At 50.7% G+C, this 17,751-nt stretch overlaps 2 protein-coding genes across 5 annotated transcripts in view; one reads left to right on the top strand and one right to left on the bottom strand.

The window, feature by feature from the left end:
• The window catches only part of SZT2 (SZT2 subunit of KICSTOR complex), a 49,906-nt gene extending 37,083 nt beyond the window's left edge, over positions 1 to 12,823 (bottom strand). The window contains exons 1-4 of the mRNA XM_040974335.1: positions 12,731 to 12,823; positions 1,765 to 1,890; positions 1,333 to 1,506; positions 901 to 1,071 (exon numbers count right to left, since the gene is read on the bottom strand). Of these exons, the coding sequence (XP_040830269.1) occupies positions 901 to 1,071; positions 1,333 to 1,506; positions 1,765 to 1,890; positions 12,731 to 12,757 (498 nt within the window). The 5' untranslated portion in view covers positions 12,758 to 12,823. The remainder of the gene's footprint in view (positions 1 to 900; positions 1,072 to 1,332; positions 1,507 to 1,764; positions 1,891 to 12,730) is intronic.
• An 87-nt stretch (positions 12,824 to 12,910) lies between these two features.
• On the top strand, positions 12,911 to 17,386 carry MED8 (mediator complex subunit 8). 4 transcript variants are annotated; one of them, XM_040974331.1, is made up of 7 exons: positions 12,911 to 12,957; positions 14,112 to 14,230; positions 14,885 to 15,029; positions 15,509 to 15,649; positions 15,846 to 15,927; positions 16,354 to 16,599; positions 17,005 to 17,386. In XM_040974331.1, exons 1-7 carry the CDS (start codon positions 12,952 to 12,954, stop codon positions 17,067 to 17,069), a joined length of 804 nt encoding a protein of 267 aa, XP_040830265.1. In that variant the 5' UTR covers positions 12,911 to 12,951; the 3' UTR covers positions 17,070 to 17,386. The 4 variants fall into 4 exon arrangements, with proteins under 4 accessions (XP_040830265.1, XP_040830268.1, XP_040830266.1 ...); XM_040974334.1 differs by lacking the exon at positions 12,911 to 12,957 and adding an exon at positions 13,073 to 13,462 and having other exon boundaries at positions 14,112 to 14,245; XM_040974332.1 differs by lacking the exon at positions 12,911 to 12,957 and adding an exon at positions 13,074 to 13,462.
• Positions 17,387 to 17,751: the final 365 nt, after the last annotated feature.

Raw genomic sequence — 17,751 nt, 5'->3', positions numbered from 1 at the left:
AATAAAAATAAATAAATGTTAAAAAAACTCAATCAGCACCGACTGACCTCATGACCAGGGGAATGCCCTTTAAGATCACAGGGACTGGGTCCAGCATGGTGGTCCAGTGGCTAAAGTCCTCATCTTGAACATGCCAGGATCCCATTATGGTTGCTGGTTCTAATCTCGGCAGCTCTGCTTCCCATCTAGCTCCCTGCATGTGGCCTGGGAAAGCAATCAAGGATGACCCAAAGCCTTGGGTTCCTGCACCCATGTGGGAGACCCGGAGGAAATTCCTGGCTCCTGGTTTTGGATCAAGGCTGCTCCAGCCATTTTGGCTACTTGGAGAGTGAATTATCAGATGGAAGATCTTCCTCTCTGTCTCTCCTCCTCTCTGTATATCTCTGACTTTGCAATAAAAATAAATAAATGTTTTAAAAAAAAAAGATCACAGGGACTGGTTCTTGTCAACAGGAGACAGGCTCAAGCAGATGAGTGGGACACAGGTTTCAAGGCCAGCAGGTAGAGCTGCCACCTGCAGTGCCAGAATCCCATGTGGGCACCAGTTTGAATCCTGGCTCCTCCACCTCTAATCTAGTTCCCTGTTAATGTGTCAGGGAAAGTACAGGAGAATGGCTCAAGCGTCTGGGCCCCTGCATCCACATGGGAGACTCAGAGGAAGTTCCTGGTTCCTGGCTTTGAACTAGCCCAATGCCACCTGCTATGGCCATTTGGGGAAGAGAACCGAGTGAAGGAGGATCTGTCTCTCCCCTGCCCCTTCTCTCCCTGTGTAACTCTGACTTTCAAATAAGCAGCAGCCAGCAGAACTGTGGGTTTCAGTACGGACAGCGTACTGCTGCTGCTCAGTGGCCTGTCAGCTGTCTGGCAGAAGGGGACGAGCCTGGGGTCAGGGTGCAGTACCTGGTGGGACTGCAGGCCAATGATGGAGGAGTAAGCCTGGATGGTCACATAGATCTCAGGCTGGAAGTCGATGAGAGATCCAGGTACGCGGAAGGGCTGCAGCAGGCCGCAGAGGCAGCGGGATAGGGCATGGAAGACTTCATCGAACAGAATCTCCCCCGTCGAATCATCCTGAGGAGACGCAGAAAAGGATGGCCCAAGGCCGCGCACAAAGCAGCAGCTGCCACGGGCCAGCAGGATGCCTACTTTAGGGTTGATCAAGTTCTCACATTCAATGCCACAGAAGGAATGGATCTGCCTTTCAGCACATGTCACCCCGTTCTAAGCCTGTCTTCTACTCACAGTGGCAAGCTGAGGCCATTCCTCAACCTTCCCCTCTCCCCTCCTTCCCCCACCATCCTTTCTTCCCTCTGGCTCCCTCCCATCGCTTACCACAATGCCTGTCGATGGGCTGAGGTCCAGCTCAATGACAAATCGATACTGCCAAGCCAGGAAGGTGACCCGGGTGGAAGGCACGAGGAGGAATGGCCTTGGGACTAAGGCTTCATCTGGCTGCCACCCAGGAGGCAGCACACTGAGGACTTCCAGCTCTTGTTCGGACTGAAGCTGCCAGGCAGGATGGGGAAAGATGGGAGTCAAGGAAGAGGTGGCCCTTTCTTCCCAGGACCTGCCTTCTGCATCCACAATGAGACGCCCTGTGACTTCACCTCCTACAATCAATCGTCTCCCCCCACAACACTGGAAAAATCAGCAGTCACTCGCAGCCCTCAGGATTGCCCCCTCCCCTGCCTTTATCCAGCACTGTCCCGAAAGACAGATTCTTCTGGGCCAGCCCTCGGTAGCCTGCCTGTCTCTGGGCCTCACCAGCGACTCCTGAGGGGTGGCCTGCACGGTCTGATGCAGGTGATTGAGGAACCAAGCCAGGCGGACATTTCGGGAGATTCGATAATCCTTTTTCATCAACAGGAACACCTGCCCGGCTTCTTCCACCTGGGGACAAACAGCGACACTGAACTGAGAAACAAGGCATGGAGCTCTCCGATGGAGCACAGTGGGATCTGAGAGGTGGGGCAGCAGTGCCAAGTGTTCCCAAGGAGCCCACTCTCCCTATGGCGCTCCCCAGACAGAGGAGGTCGCCTCTCCACAGTAGGTTCCCCAAGGTTTTGCAAGTTTCTTCTAGACAGTGTAAGGCCCCAAGTGTGGGGACTATGTTGTCTTCTATTTTTGTGCCCTTGTTCCTGGCAAACTGCTTCAAACACAACAGATGCCCAGCGAGTCCCTGATGCATTCCATGAGCACCAACAGTTCTTCCTAGTGTGTCCTGACCATAGCGGACACAAAAGAACTCTTCATTCAGGGAGCAGCAAGCCTCCGGAACGCCTCAATATCCCGGCTCTGTAGATCATGCTCTCCTCCTTGCCCACCCCTAGGCTGTCAGGACCTCACAGGCGGCCCCTTGGACAATGTTCTAACAAGCACTAGGGGCAGGCTTTGGGGTGTAGTGTGTTACGTTTCCACTTGGGGTGCTTGCAGCCCACACCAGAATGCCAGTTTGAATCCTGGCTCCCACACTGCCAATCCAGCTTCCTGCTAATGCACATGGGAAGGCACCTGATGAAGGCCCAAGGACTCGGGTCTCTTTCGCCATGTGGGAGAGCTGGATGAAGTGCCCGGCTCCTGCTTTGCCTTGGCCCAGCAGATAGAAGGTATCTGTCACTTTGCCTTTCAGATAGATCAATCTTTTTTTTAAAAAAGATTTATTTTTATTATTTTTTTATTGGAAAGGCGGATATACAGAGAGGAGAGACAGAGAGGAAGATCTTCCGTCCGATGATTCACTCCCCAAGTGAGCGCAACGGCCGATGCTATGCCGATCCGAAGCCAGGAGCCTCTTCCGGGTCTCTCACGCGGGTGCAGGGACCCAAAGCTTTAGGCCGTCCTCGACTGCCTTCCCCGGCCACAGGCAGGGAGCTGGAAGGGAAGCGGGGCTGCTGGGATAGAACTGGAGCCCATGTGGGATCCCGGGCGTGCAAGGTGAGGACCTTAACCACTGCACCACCGCTCCGGGCCCGGCTTACTAAGTCTTCACAACAGAACATTTAGAAGGAGAAAACTAAAATCCAAAAGCTACATGACTTTCATATCAACAGTTGGAATAAGGTCAGAAGTCAAATCAAGGCCTGACGAGTTTCTCAGTGTGAGAAGAAGCTATAATCAGAGATTAAAAAGCAGAAACTAGGCCCAGCACTTTGGCTCAGTGGCTAAGTGCTCTCCTTGCAAATGCCAGGATCCCACATGGGCACTGGTTTGCATCCTGGCTGTTCCACTTCCGATGCTGCTCCCTGCATGTGGAAAGCGGTCGAGGATGGCACCACGCCTTGGGACCCTGAACCTGTGTGGGAGACCTAGAAGAGGCTTCTGGGTTCAGACTGGCTCAGCTCCAGGTGTTGTGGCTTCTTGGGGAGTGAACCAGCGGACGGAGGGTCTTCCTGTTTCTCCTTCTCTCTGTAGATCTGGCTTTCCAATAAATATAAACGAATCTTTTTTTTTTTAAAGAGCAGAAACCATTGAGAGGTCACAAAAAAGGACACAATGAAGGGGTTAAGTAGACAGCATGCTCAGACACATCAAGACGACGAACAGATATGCTAAAGAGCGACACAGGGCAAGTACTGTGGTGTAGCAGGTAAAGCTGACATCCATACAGGCAGTGAGGGTCATGTGCTGGCTGCTCCTCATTTGACCCAGCTCCCCAGTAACGCCTTAGGAAAAGCAGTGGAAGGCGAGCCTGGTCTTTGGGGACCTGCCATCCAGGACCCCGGATATGGGTCCTGACCCTTGTAGGACCCATCCCTGGCCACACACACACACATATTGCTAAGAGGTGACTGCATACAATCCTGTGTTGTGCCTCTGCAATGGCTAAAATCCCACTCCAGAGGAAGACTGCCTCCTTGCCCCGCACGTGCTGCCTCCCTACAGCACGCCGAGCTACAAACAGGCTCGGGCTTCATATTTCATCTTAGCAGTGAGGTTATGCTATTCAAAGGTTTTGGCAAAGCAGTACTATTTTCTCTATATTAAAGCAATTTTCCTGAAGCTATCCCATGGCTCAGAAAGTCTCCTCCACCCCCTAGGGGAGATAATAGTGGCTGAGACCAGAGCTATCCAAAGTAGCCATTCTATGACCTGCAAAGATCGGTCCTGGGAGATAAGTGGTTGTGCTAGAATGTAAACCCACCACTGCCCCTAATTTGAAACTACTGTTCCAGGAAAACAACCACAGGAAGTCAGGGGAACTAAATGGTGAGCTTCATCTCATTAGAGGAGATCTTCAGGACTGGACAGGTAAGGACTGGTGATTAATTAGAAGTGAGGACCTAGAAAGAAGTTGTCAAAGATGAATAGCATAGCCTTAGAAATCAGGAAGTGGCAGAATGATTTCCAAGTTACTTTAAAAAAAATTGGAGACAGGGGGCCAAGTGTTCTGGCACAGTACGTTAAACCTCAGCCTGTGCCACTGGCATCCCATATGGGCATAGGTTCCAATCCTGGCTTCTCCATTTCTGACCCAACTCCCTGCAAGTGTGCCTGAGAAAGCAGCAGAAAATGTTCCAAGTGCTCAGGATCCTGTGCCCATGTGGGAGACCCAGAAGTTCCTGGCTGTCAGCTTCTGAGTGGCCTAGCTCCAGCTGTTGTGGCCATTTGGGGTGGGAGGGGTATTGAGCCAGTGGATGAAAGACCTCTTTGTGTTTCCTTCTTTCTCTGTAATTGCATTTGAAATAAAAATACATATTTAAAAAAATTTTATTAGAAATTCAGATATACAGAGAGGAGGAGAGACAAAGAGGAAGATCTTTCACCCATTGATTCACTCTCCAAGTGGCCACTATAACCAGAGCTATGCTGATCCAAAGCAAGGAGCCTGGAGCCTCTTCCGGGTCTCCCATGCAGGTGCAAGATCCCAAGGCTTTGGGCGTCTTTGACTGCTTTCCCAGGCCACAAGCAGGGAGCTGGATGGGAAGTGGAGCAGCCGGGATATGAACCGGCACCAATATGGATCCCGGCGCGTGCAAGGTAAGGACTTTAGCCACTAGGCTACTGTGGCTCGAAATAAAAAATAAATCTTTTCTTAAAAAGTCATATCCTCTGTATTGAGGTGGTAATTTATTAAAATAAAATAAATAAAAATTCAGAGATCCTATCAGTCCCAACAGCCTCCTCCCCCGGCAAAAGGTTCCAACAACATTGTATATTTGTATTGCCACATGCCTGAGCCTGGTTATTGTCCGAGAGTCAAACTGCAGTGATGCCCAGCCTCCCCAGCCTCTGTTGTCTCAAGGTAGGAGACTCTCACACCCTGGAGGCCTCTCCTTCAGGGCTGCCATGGCTGGTGTGGGCTACGGTACAAGTGAACTTTCTCATCTCGGTCGGCAGGCTGGATCCCTGCCAAAGTTCTTATCTAAAGAAGGCTGCTTTGGGCTCAGGATAGTATCCGAATACGAGAGAGATCCTAAGTCAGCAGCCCTTCCTGCTTTATCACCCTGTCCCCATAAGCCTATTGCAATGCCTGACACAAAGGATGTTCAATCAATTTTACTGAACAAGCAGATTCATCATGATCAGCCTAATCACAGTGAGTACAACGCTTCTCCCGAAGAAATAATTTTTTGTTTGTTTGCCCACTTGGGATGGGGGTGGGGGGAATGTGTGCTTCCATCTGCTGATTTATTCCCATCTGTTAGCTGCTCCTAACAGCCACTGCGGCTCTCTCACCAGTGGCAGGGACGCAGCCCGAGCTGTCACCTGCTGTCTCCCAAGGTGCACAACAGCAGGAAGCTGGAGTCAGGAGCGGAGCCAGAGGTTCAACCCGAGCACTCTACGCATCCTAGTGCCAAACATCTGTGCCAAAGTAATTGTTTTTATATACACGTATATACTTATTTAAAAAGCACAATGTCTGAGAGCAGAGAGGGGGAGGAGAGGAACAGAGGGAGAGATTGGCATCTTTGATTTGCTGGTTTATTGTGCCCAGGCTGGGCCAGGCTGAAGGTGGTAGTCAGGAATGCCAGCTGGGTCTTACACTGGATGGCAGGGATCCAAGTGCTTGGACCACCACCTGCCGTTTCCCAGGCACCTTGCAAAGGGCAGTTTAACCTATGGTTACAAGCCAGCAGCCAGCCCCTCAAAATAACCTTTTTAAAAATATAGACATGTTCATTTTTATTTGAAAAGCAGATTTTACAGAGATAGAAGGAAAGATACAGAAAAGTCTTCCAACTGCTGATTCACTCCCCAAGGGGCCACAACCACCACAGCTGAGTCTATCTGAAGCCAGGAGCCAGGAATTTCTTCCAGGTCTCCCTCATGGGTGCAGAGGCACAAGGACTTGAGCTATGCTCTGCTGTTTTCCTAAGCCATAAGCAGGAAGCTGAATGGGAAATGGAACAGGCGGACACAAACCAGTGCCCATATGGGATGTCAACATTGCAAGCAGGGGATTAGTATGCTATGTCACCATATTGCACCCCCCTCGCCCCACCTAAGATAATCCTAATTCTAGTCTTGATATTAATACTCAGTAAAGACTTGCATAAATGCCAGTCAGTTTCAGCTCTGCAATGAAAAAATATGGGAAAAAGTTTAGATCCATACTGAGCCAGGGTTAAAAGCACCATGGCATAGTACACTAAGCTTCTGCCTGCAGCACTGGCATTCCATATGGGTGTTGGTTTGAGTCCTAGCTGTTCCACTTTTTATCCAGTTCACTGTCCAGGATCGGGGAGAACAGTGAAGCTCCTGGCTCCTGCCTTTGTTTTGGCCCAGCTCAGGCTGTTGCAGTCACTTGAGGAGTGAACCAGCAGATGGAAGACCTTCCTTGTCTCTCCTTCTCTGTAAATCTGCCTTACCAATAAAAACAAACAAATCTTTAAAAGACTGTGTACGCTGTTTAATGTTTGCTTCCCCCATAGTTCTGCAGGTGCCAGGGCTCTACTCCCTTCCTGCTGCAGTCCTGACACAGCACCAAGCCACACCACGTGCTCCAGCAGTGTTTGCTGAATGAATGCATGAGAGAAACTGCTCTCTGCAGTCATATACACTATTTCACCCATTTGGGAAGTGAACCAGCAGACGGAAGACCTTCTCTCCATCTCTCCTTCTTACTCTGTAAACTCTGCCTTTCAAACAATAACGAGGAAATCTTTGAAATATATTAAACAGACTTATTTTTGAAGGTAGAGTGACAGAGAGGGAAAGACTAGTGAAATGAAGAGATCCTCCATCCACTGGTTCACTCCCTGAAGTGGCTGCTCTGGCCAGGGCTGGGCTGGGGGGAAGCCAGGAGCCTAGCCGCACGTGGGCCATTGTCCACTGCTTTCCCAGGTGCGCCAGCAGCCTCCAGGCTGGAGCCAGAATCCACTGTGGGATACAAGCATACAATACTGGTCCTGGTTTCAATTTCTTACTGGTGACCTAAATTTTTACTCTTTTTATCAACACTGTTCAAGAGTTCTCATTCTGGGGTGGATGTGTGGTGCAATGATGAAGTTGCCACTGGAGACCACAGTGCCTGGATGTAAGTCCTGCCCCTGATCTGACCCAGCTTCCTGCTGACGGGCACCCTGACAAGCAGCAGGTGCTGGCTCCAGTGACTGAATTCTTGGCTCCTGGCTCTGGTGTGGCCCAGCCCAAGCTGCTGTGGACATTTGGGGTATGAACAGGCAAATCACTACACATGCTCTCTTTATACATATGTCAAAATGGAACCCACACCCAGATGGGGGTCTCAGATTCACAGCCCCAATATTTACTGTTTTAGGAACTCTTATGAGTTTCCTAATTGCATTTCTAAGACACCTCTCCCATTCTAGGCTCACATACCTGCCCTTTGCACACATATAATTATTTAATTAGTCTTATCACATTAGTTAAATTCAATCTATTATTCAATCTATTATTCTACTGTGAAACTTAAGAGTGTTGTTCTTGTGCTAAATATTCCCAGCTTCCCTTCCCTTTTAAGTTGATCAGGATGTTAGCTAGTGCTCCTCTAACTCCAAAAAGGACAGGGAAAGGTGAGGAGGTACTCATTTAGCCAGCAAACCTGTGGAGAGCTCATGGTAAGCTGGGCACTGCACTGGGTCCTAAGGATGCAACGGAAAGCACAAACAAGCCCTCTGATTTTGTTATTAGAAATTGTACTTTGGTATTTACCCCAAAGGACAACAACATGGTTCTATGACAGCAAGCAGGAAAAAAAAAGTGACATGGAAGAAAGTGACACTGCAGTTAAAGTAGAGTTTGCTAAGAGGTGGGCACTGGGTACTAACAATCTCACTTCAGATTATTAGTCGGCAGACTGCTGCACCTCACTGCTATACAGACTCCAGGTCTGTGTCTTGCCTTGAGTTATTCAGAACGATGTGACTGACTGCCCTGTGGGTCTTGCAGAATCCACTCTCACAACACTCCCCATGACAAGTGAGTTTTCCAAGTCAACAAGTGTGTTTCCAAATCCTCATCTCTAAAGCTTCTTCATATTTAGGATATAGTTCACCACCACCGGAAGACTTAATTTCAGCAGTTAGAGGGAAAGGCCAGCTGAGCGAGGACCACCCTACCTTGGGTGGACTCACTTCCTGGCCACCACTACAAGCCATGAATGAAAAGCTGGTGGGGCTGTGGAGCCGACAAGTCAATCAGCTCCCTGACAGAGTCCAATGCAGTGGCTTCCGTGACACCCACAAACACAGTTCTGAGGCCCCAGGAATACCCTTACACCTCCCCACCGCCACCTTGGGTAGTCCTCCTGGAGCTGTCTGGGAAAGACAAAGCCGGCTCTTGGGCTTAGAGACCTGGATTTCAATCAAGTTCGACTACTTGCTCTCCAGATGATCTTGCGCAGGCCACTCAGTCTTTCCAGGCCCTGATTTCTCCATTGGTGACATATGGATAAAGATACATTCTTAGAGATGTTGCAACTCAACAGGACAGTCAGAAGCATGCTGGAGGGAAGGCTGTCACTCTTTGGAATACGGATTGAGGCCAACACCGATAAGGCATTGCCATGTGCTGTGCTGCACACCAGGTGACTGTCGGGATGAATGAAACACAGTCCAGCCCATTCGGGTTTTTTTGTTTTGTTTTGTTGCTGTTGTTCCTGTACTTGTCTCTTCATGAATAAGGTCTGAATTATTCCTTGAGGTTTTCTAACCCTGTACTATCTTCTGTTAACAGTCACAAAAGTGAGGTAGACTGGGTCGAAATCTCCTCTACCATGACACTTATGCCAAACTGCTGGACCTCCAGCACAGCCTCACACGGTGGCTCCTCCAGCCAGATCTCTCACCAACCCTTGCCCTGCCTCAAGAGCATGGCCTGTAATGTAAGAGCACCAAGGGCCAACCGCTGGCCTGCTGCTGATGAGCTAGACCGTTCTAGCACTTTAGCTCTTAGAACTATCCAGGAAATGAGGCAGCAACAGTGAGAACTTCATGAGTGCCCCGGCAGTGCTAACTGTTCCCCCAGTCATCCTGCATCCATACTGGACGCTCCCTCTCACTTTAGGAGCTTCGCCTGCCCCTGGAATGCTTGGGCCTCTCATGGCCAGCACCAGTGCATCTGTCAGGCCTCAACTTACACAGCACTCCTCTGAGGTGCCTTTTCAATCCACTCTCTTCAACCTCTTAACAATGTAGGTTAAATCTCTATTAAACACCCTCATCAATGCGTTTGCAACATTTCTTATCATAATTCCATGTTTGTTCACTCCATAAAGATAGGGAGGGCATCTTACATGATTCTGTAACCACCCTGATACCTAGCACAGGTCTGAGTCGACAAGCATTCATGAAATATTTTTGGCGTCTCATGAATGATTTCCTAAATCTGACTCTGCCCAACCTTCTCTTGGATTTAACAACTCCTAAAAGTTGGTTCCTTTACTCCCAGGGTCAGAACTCTTTACTATCTTCACCTTCTGAGATAAAATGGTCAGAAAAGCTGACCAAGAGCTGAGCTAGTGCTTCACTTTGGGATGAATGAGCCTTAGGAGAGAGAGGAGGGCAGGGGGAGACAAGACAGACTGTGATTGGTTAGTTTGTTTTGTTTTGCCATATCTGCACTGTTCAGCCTAGGTGCCCTAGGGGTACTGAGTACCAGGAACTCTGCTACCTATACCGAGGCGTGCTGTGAGTGTAAGGTACACACTGAATGTTTACAACTTGGTATATATATATATATATATATATACCCCCAACAAACAAACAGGATAAACAGCTCAAGTTTAAGGGGCTAGTGCAATGGCTCAACTTTGGCTAATTCAGTCTACAAGCACCAGCATCCAATATGGGCACCTGCTTGTATCCTAGCTGCTCCACTTCCCATCCAGCTCCCTCTGCTCATGGCCTGGGAAAGCAACAGAGGATGGTCCAAAGCCTTGGCATCACACACCCAGGTGAGAGAACTGGGAAGAAGCTCCTAGCTTTGGATCGGCTCAGCTCTGGCTGTTTAACCATTTGAGGAGTGAACCATCAGATGGAAGATCTTTCTCTCTGTTTCTCTTTGTAAATCTGCCTTTCTGATAAAAATAAATTTTTAAAAAGTTCAACTTCAAAACATTTATTACACATTAAAACAATGCTATTTTGAAAGTAGTAGGCTAAATAAAACACATTACTGACTATAAACATACATACACACACATATAATACCTGTGCCACTGGCATCCCATATAGGCACCAGTTCAAGTTGCAGCTGCTTCACTTCTTTTTTTTTTTAAGATTTATTTATTTTTATTTTTATTGGAAAGGCAGTTTCACAGAGAAGGACAGAAATTTTCCATCTGCTGGTTCACTCCCTAAGTGGCTGCAATGGCTGAAGCTGAGTCAATCCAAAGCCAGGAGCTTCGTCCAGGTCTCAAACGCGGGTGCAGGGTACCAAGGCTTTGGGCCGTCCTCAACTGTTTTCCCAGGTCATAAGCAGGGAGCTGGAGGGGAAGCAGAGAAGCTGGCACACAAACCGGTGCCCACATGGGATCCCAGCACTTGCAAGGTGGGGATTTCACCACTGAGCCATTGTTCTGTGCCTCATTTCATTTCTGCTCCAGCTCCCTGCAAACAGTGTGGGAACGCAGCAGAGGATAGCCCGAGTCCTTGGACCCTCTACCCACTTGGGAGATCTGGCAGAAACTCATGCCTCCTGGCTTCACATCAGCTCAGCTCTGGCCATTGTGGCCATTTGGGGATTGAACTAGTGGATGGAAGATCTTTCGCTGTCTGTCTCTTTTTCTGTTGCTATAACCCTGCCTTTCAAATTAAAACAAATTTTAAATAAATAAAATGTACTATTATAATTATTGTACCTTTTTAAAAACTCATTACAGCTATTAGAAAATTTTAAACCACACATGAGAATATTGCTTTAGACTCTGCACCATTCCTGCTCGCTCTTTCAGCCATAATGAAACACGTCCATCTGCTGCGTGATTTCCCTCAGTACGGTGACGTTCTAGTGCACGGCCTGTTCCCCGCCTCTGGGAAGTTCTGATCCCTTTTGCATAAAAATTTAAAAAGAGCATAGTTTTCCACAAGCAACCAGGTTTTTTGTTGAATCTCCTCACATCAAATCCTAATACACAGAGGGCTATCCTGCGACGGTTTGATGATTTACAGTCGTGAAGAACATGGAGCCTGACCACCGTTCTGGGGTCCTCGCTCTGCCTGACTGTAAAATGGGGTTACTAACAGTGTTGACTTCACAGGGTGGAGGTGGTTAACTGCCATGGGTAAACTCTTCAGAAGGCAATGGCTCTGTGCCAGCTCACATTCCTCACCAGCCCCTCCTGTTACTACATTCACCTGCAGTCCTGGGATGCTACCCTCCGATCGTCCACTTTTAAAACACGGCTACTCCCCAGGCACAAGGCACCTAAACTTTTTTGAAAATGAGAAGGGATACTGTGGGTCTGGTGCAATGGCTCAACTGGCTAATCCTCCACCTCCAAACACCGGGATCCCATACCGGTGCCAGTTTGTGTCTCAGCTGCTCCACCTCCCATCCAGCTCCCTGCTTGTGGCCTGGGAAAGCAGTTGAGGACGGCCCAAAGCTTTGGGACCCTGCACCTGTGTGGGAGACCCTGAGGGTCAGCTCAGCTCCGGTTGATGAGCCATTTGGGGAATGAACCAGCAGATGGAAGATCTTTCTTTGCTCTCTCTCTCTCTCTCTCTGTGTAAATCTGCCTTTCCAACAAAAATAGTTTTTAAAAATGGATATTGTGCAGAGTGAGGGATACTAGGTATGTGAAGCTGTCTGCATGGTTCTTGGCATGGAACAGATCACCTTCTCTCGCAACACACTGAGGCAGGGTTTTGTAAAGGAAGACACAGGATTAGAAAGTTAAGACTTGCCCGAAGCTGCAGAGAGAGCTAAATAGCAGCGCTAAAATCCGAACTAGGTCCTACTTCCAGAAATCAGAGCAGCTTTCCTAGCAGCATGAGTGCCAGCATTCAGCTAATGAATGCTCTTGTCTACTGCTTTCCCGGGTCTGAACACACGCACCGCCTACTACCGTTCAGCCCTCTGCAACTGCAACCGAACCAAAACAAGGGTCTCAGGGACACTGTCAGTAGAGTGGGCAAAGCGGGGAGAACTCTAGTAACGCAAAAACGAAAGGAAGCGAAGCATTTCTGCTCTGGTCTGCTAAGGAAAGCTGGGATCTTGGGGAGGAAGTTCCACTGTGCGGTCTTCAGGGCTGCACGGCCCGGCTGTCCGCTGCCCGCCCCGCACCCTCGGGTCTCGGGGCCCAGCGCTGAGCCCGCCCGCCCCTCACCTCCGGCTCCGGGCGCTCCGAGGCCATCACACAAGCCCGGCCGCGCCGGCCCGGGCCCGCGAGGCCGATCCGCTCCGGACCCCTGACCTGGCAGCCTCAGTGCGGGGCAGAAACCGGAAGCCAGTGGGAGGGCCCAGTTCCTTTTCCTTGATTGGTGAACAAAGCCCTCCCTGCCTGGGAAGCCGGAAGAGGAAGTGTTTGTTGCTGCCTCGGCTGTCGCAATGCAGGTGAGGAGCGGGTTGGGGTGGCGGTGGCGGCATGAGCTGCTGGTCACGCAGTGAGAGGGGGCTGGTTGCGGAGCGTGGGGATTGCGGCGGGGAAGACGGAGCAGAAGACGCAGGCCGGGCAGGCCTGGCGGAGAGGCAGCGGCCCCGGGGGCCCCGAGGGGGTGGAGCCCGCTGACCTGGCCGAGTCCGGCGGGGGCGGTCGCCGGCCCCCAGATTGTTGTGGGAAAGGATCAGGATGTGATTTCGAAAGCCGGGATGCCGTGGAGGCGGCCCAGGAAAGTGATGGATTGAGTCGGATCCTGGAGAAAAGGAATTGCAGGCCGCAGCGGCCGAAAGCTAGGCTGCCGGCGGAGACTTTGGATGAGGCCCCCGTCAGATGCATGGGGTGTGCGTGACTGCCCAGGCTCTGTACCCAGTAGCGGTTAAGGCTGAAGAAGTGCAGTACAGCGGGAGACCCCAGACGGGACAGAAATGCCTTGCAGACCACTGACATTTAACATTGTGGGTCCGTTGACTTGGAGGGGGGCGTGGGGGGCGGGGCGGGGGCGGGCTTGATTTTGTTTTTCATTTGTCACTTAGTCACTTGTAAGTCTTTTTTACCAGTCCTCTGAGCTTGAGACAGAGGCACAGGGATGGGGGGGGGGGGGGCGCAGAAACCAACTAGTGCAAATTAATTCAGCAAGGAGAAAGTGGAGCTATCTAACTGCTAAAGGTGGGGAGGAGGGCTGAGGGCCAGGGCAGGGCCATTATTCAGAGAAAGTTCCAAGTGTAGGCAGACCTCTCAGAGACGGTGCTGTTGACTTGAAGAGCCAAGCTCCTGCAGCAGATTGTGGGACCAAGGAGGCGGGAGGGCACGTTTGAGAGGGTGCACCCGGGCGGTCCTTCTGGGAGGAGTTTCTAAACCAGAACAGAAGTGGGTGTGTACTTTGCTGCAGTGGGAAAACACATGTGGTCAGGTGGAAGAGCTGAGGGCTGATGCTGTCTATAACCCAAATACCAAAGATAGCAAATAAACCTGGCTGCTTGGAGGTCAGTAAGACTTGGCATTACCCAACTGAGGTTGCATACTCTCTCTGTGGGCTTTCTGGCCTCCTTCTGAAGGGATCACGCTCCTGTGTCTGTCTCAGTAACCAGCCCCTTCTCTCTGGCTGCAGAGGGAGGAGAAGCAGCTGGAGGCATCCTTGGATGCCCTGCTGAGTCAAGTGGCTGATCTGAAGAACTCCCTGGGAGGTTTCATCTATAAGCTGGAGAACGAGTATGACAGGCTCACCTGGTAGGAGTCGCCTGGGTGAGCTGGGGAGGGCGTAGAGGGTGGGGAGGGGACCAGGCCTCCCGGCCAATGGGACCTCTCCAGTGATGTAACCATGTCTCAGTTTGCAAGTGTCTTCTGATTTGGAAAGAGCTTGGTTTCCCAACAGGTAACAAGTGGAGTTTGGCTGAGCAGCAAGGAAGCAAGGACTGGCCCCATTTCCCAACCCTGAGTTCTTTCTAGCTTTTGAGTCTTACACTTGGCTTTCCCTTGAGCAGCCCTTCTCCCAATGGTTCTTCCCATCACACTGCTATTTGTGCTGGATCTCTGGCCACCAAGGTGGCTGTGTTTTAGACCTAACTTACTTCTGAAGTATAACTCCTATAGTATGAATCCAACATCTGAATTGTCCTGACAGAATAGCCCATGTTTCCCGTCTACCCCATGTTTTTCACCCCATTCCAGCCCTGGTCTGCCTTTTGTCTGCCTCTACCAGGGACCAAAAACCTGCATCTCTTTCCTAACACTGTCATCCCTGCTGGCCAGGCTGGTTTCTGATAGGCTGGAGTCTTTTGGGGTCGGTGAGGTTCAGTCTGGAAGGCTTGTTAAAGGTGATTTTCCTGGGAAGCACTCCACAGAAGGGGTAGGACATTCTGATGCCTTATTAACCACCACCAGGCCCTCCGTCCTGGACAGTTTTGCCTTGCTCTCGGGACAGTTGAACACTCTGAACAAGGTCTTGAAGCATGAAAAGACTCCACTGCTCCGCAACCAAGTCATCATCCCTCTGGTGCTGTCCCCCGACCGAGATGAGGATCTCATGGTGAGGAGGGGAAAAGAGGAAACTTGGGAAATGAACTGCTCAGGTGAAAGCTTAGGTCGCAGTTTTTGATTGGCGACTCCACAGGTTCTGAATGTGGGGTGATCTGTGGCAGTGAGAAGCAGGGGCTTTGTTTGGGAAGCCTCACTTACTGTCCTTCTTAGAATAAGGAAGCCACTGCCAGGTGGTGCTGTAATACTCTAAAGTCCATGTGCCCAAGGCAAAGACCTTTTTCCTCTAACCTCTGTCTTTTTTTATCTTAAAATGTGACAGAGTCAAACTGATTGCTAGGCTGGTAGCTATCGGGATGTGAGAATATGGGAATGAAAGGTGGAGTGGAGGGCATGGGGTCCTGGGCAGCTAGATAATGTATCTCAGGTTGAATTTCTCTCACATGTGAACTGTGTGCCTGTGGAAGGAAAGTCAGGCCAGGGTGAATCTTCTTGGAGCACGTAGCAGGATTGATACCATCTGCATTACAGAGGCAGACTGAAGGACGGGTGCCCGTCTTCAGCCATGAAGTGGTCCCTGACCATCTAAGGACCAAGCCTGACCCCGAGGTGGAAGAGCAGGAGAAGCAGCTGACGACAGACGCAGCCCGCATCGGTGCCGACGCAGCTCAGGTTAGACACGGTCCCTGTCCCAGTGCCCCTGGTCCCCATCCCGTCAGGAAGAGCCAGGCCTAACCATTGCTGTCAGATGGGCACACAGTGGGCTGCCCCTAAGTTGCCTTTGGAAGAGCACAAGGAAGAAACTTCTCCATGTCCTTTGCTTACTTGCCCCAGGCGGCACCAATGTGTGCATGTGTGTGTGTTACAGAAGCAGATCCAGAGCTTGAATAAAATGTGCTCAAATCTTCTGGAGAAAATCAGCAAAGAAGAGCGAGAATCAGAGAGTGGAGGTAAGGAAGGATTGGGGCCCACATGGAGGGAGGGGTTGTCAGGTTGCTGGGCCAGAAATGGTGGATTGGGGAGAATCAGAGAGTGGAGGTGAGAAAGGATTGGCCACACGGAGGGAGGGGGTGTCAGGTTGCTGGGCCAGGAATGGTGGATTGAGGACACAGAGATGATTTGCACAGAAAAGGGCTTGTATCCATCTTTGGGCCATTTCCATCTAAGCTAGCCTTGGCGCCATTGGTGGAAGTGGGTAGAGGGAGAAGCGAGGACTCCGATGCAGGCCTCGGGGTCCCTGCCTCTCCTTCGGGCTGTGGAAGAGCTGAGGTGCCGCCTAAATCAGAATTCCAACTTTGACGCACATCACCCATCCTCCAGCTGCCAGGTTCAGTCTGGGGCCAGATCGTATTTAAGGGTCCCCACTTCTTTTCCAGGTCTTCGACCAAACAAGCAGACGTTTAACCCTGCAGACACTAATGCCCTGGTGGCAGCTGTTGCCTTTGGAAAGGGTCTTTCTAATTGGAGACCATCAGGCAGCAGTGGCCCCGGGCAGCCAGGCCAGCCAGGAGCTGGCACCATCCTTGCAGCCTCAGGACTACAGCAGGTGCAGATGGCGGGAGCCCCGGGCCAGCAGCAGCCGATGCTCAGTGGGGTGCAGGTGGCTCAAACAGGTCAACCAGGTAAGGTGCTAGGAGTTGGGATGTGGCGCTCTGTAAGCAGGGGAGAGGGGACCATCTGGGCTCTCAGCATCCCTGGCCCTGGAGATTCCTTCCTTGAGCCCGAGACTTGGAAAACAGTTTTCAGACAGAAGAGATCTCCTCTGGAGTACTTGAGCAGGAGGCGGTGCTGAGATGTGTCCTCACCCTTCCCAGTTTTGTTATCCCTTAGTAACTCTTTCCTCCCAGACACCCTTAGGGAGGGAGCTGGGCAAAGAACCACAGCTCTCACAGCTGCCAACCAGTGGCAGGTGCCACAAAGGTTCTGAGATGATAAAGGAGGTAGCAGGAGGGAACCTGAGACACCACATTTCTGATTGGTTGTGAAAGTCTGCCCTTGCTTCAGAGGTGTCTTCGTGTTCCTTTTAGGGAAAATGCCAAGTGGAATAAAAACCAACATCAAGTCAGCTTCCATACATACCTTCCAGCGGTGAGTGTGGCCAGCAACCTCCACTCGCAGGTGCTCTTGGCAGAGTTGGGCAGTGAAATGACCTTTGGCTCAAGGCTCATCCAAGTGGGTACAGTGAAAGCGAGTGTGGGCTTCTAGCAGTAGACAGATCCCAGTGTCACTGCTGACCAAGTACGTGGACCTTGGGCAAGTGGCCTAATTTTTCTGAACCCATGTTATGATTTGTAAGTGGTAATAATACCTACTTCATAGGGCTGTTGTGAGGATCAAAACAAGAAGATGAATGTAAGACTGAACAGTGTATGAAACAATAGGTGTTCAATAAATAACTTTCTACAGTTACTCTTGTACACTGCCCTCCACAAGCTTTGATCCAGAAATTACTGTGACCTCACACTGCTTCTAGTCAATGGCGCACTGATGGACACAAGGTGAAAGGAACCTGTGCTTGTTCGGTGTTGCCCAAGCTGACAGCAGCTTCATGTCCTTGGAGTCCTGCTGTCTGTGCGGCTCCCCATGCCCAGGTGCCATCTAAGCAGCAGGTGAAGGGGCTTCCACCCCGGGCCAGACTGTCCACCTGCACCCTGGGGAAGCGGAGGCGAGTGGAGCCTCCACCTGGGAGATGGGTCAGAGGCCTATCTCTCTCACCCCACCCTGTGCACCTGAAGGAAAGTGTGCAGGCTTTCTCACAACATGACTCTGCCCAG

Source organism: Ochotona curzoniae, unplaced genomic scaffold (assembly GCF_017591425.1).
Source record: "Ochotona curzoniae isolate NIBS_2020 unplaced genomic scaffold, NIBS_Ocur_1.0 contig_2404, whole genome shotgun sequence".
Taxonomy (NCBI): domain Eukaryota; kingdom Metazoa; phylum Chordata; class Mammalia; order Lagomorpha; family Ochotonidae; genus Ochotona; species Ochotona curzoniae.
Note: the sequence above shows the minus strand (reverse complement) of the source record. Positions and strands in the feature narration are given on the sequence as shown.

Coding starts and splice junctions, on each gene's coding strand:
- MED8 (XM_040974331.1), top strand. Junction 15,030..15,508: donor ACCGAGATGAGGATCTCATG/GTGAGGAGGGGA, acceptor TCTGCATTACAG/AGGCAGACTGAAGGACGGGT. Junction 15,928..16,353: donor GCGAGAATCAGAGAGTGGAG/GTAAGGAAGGAT, acceptor CTTCTTTTCCAG/GTCTTCGACCAAACAAGCAG.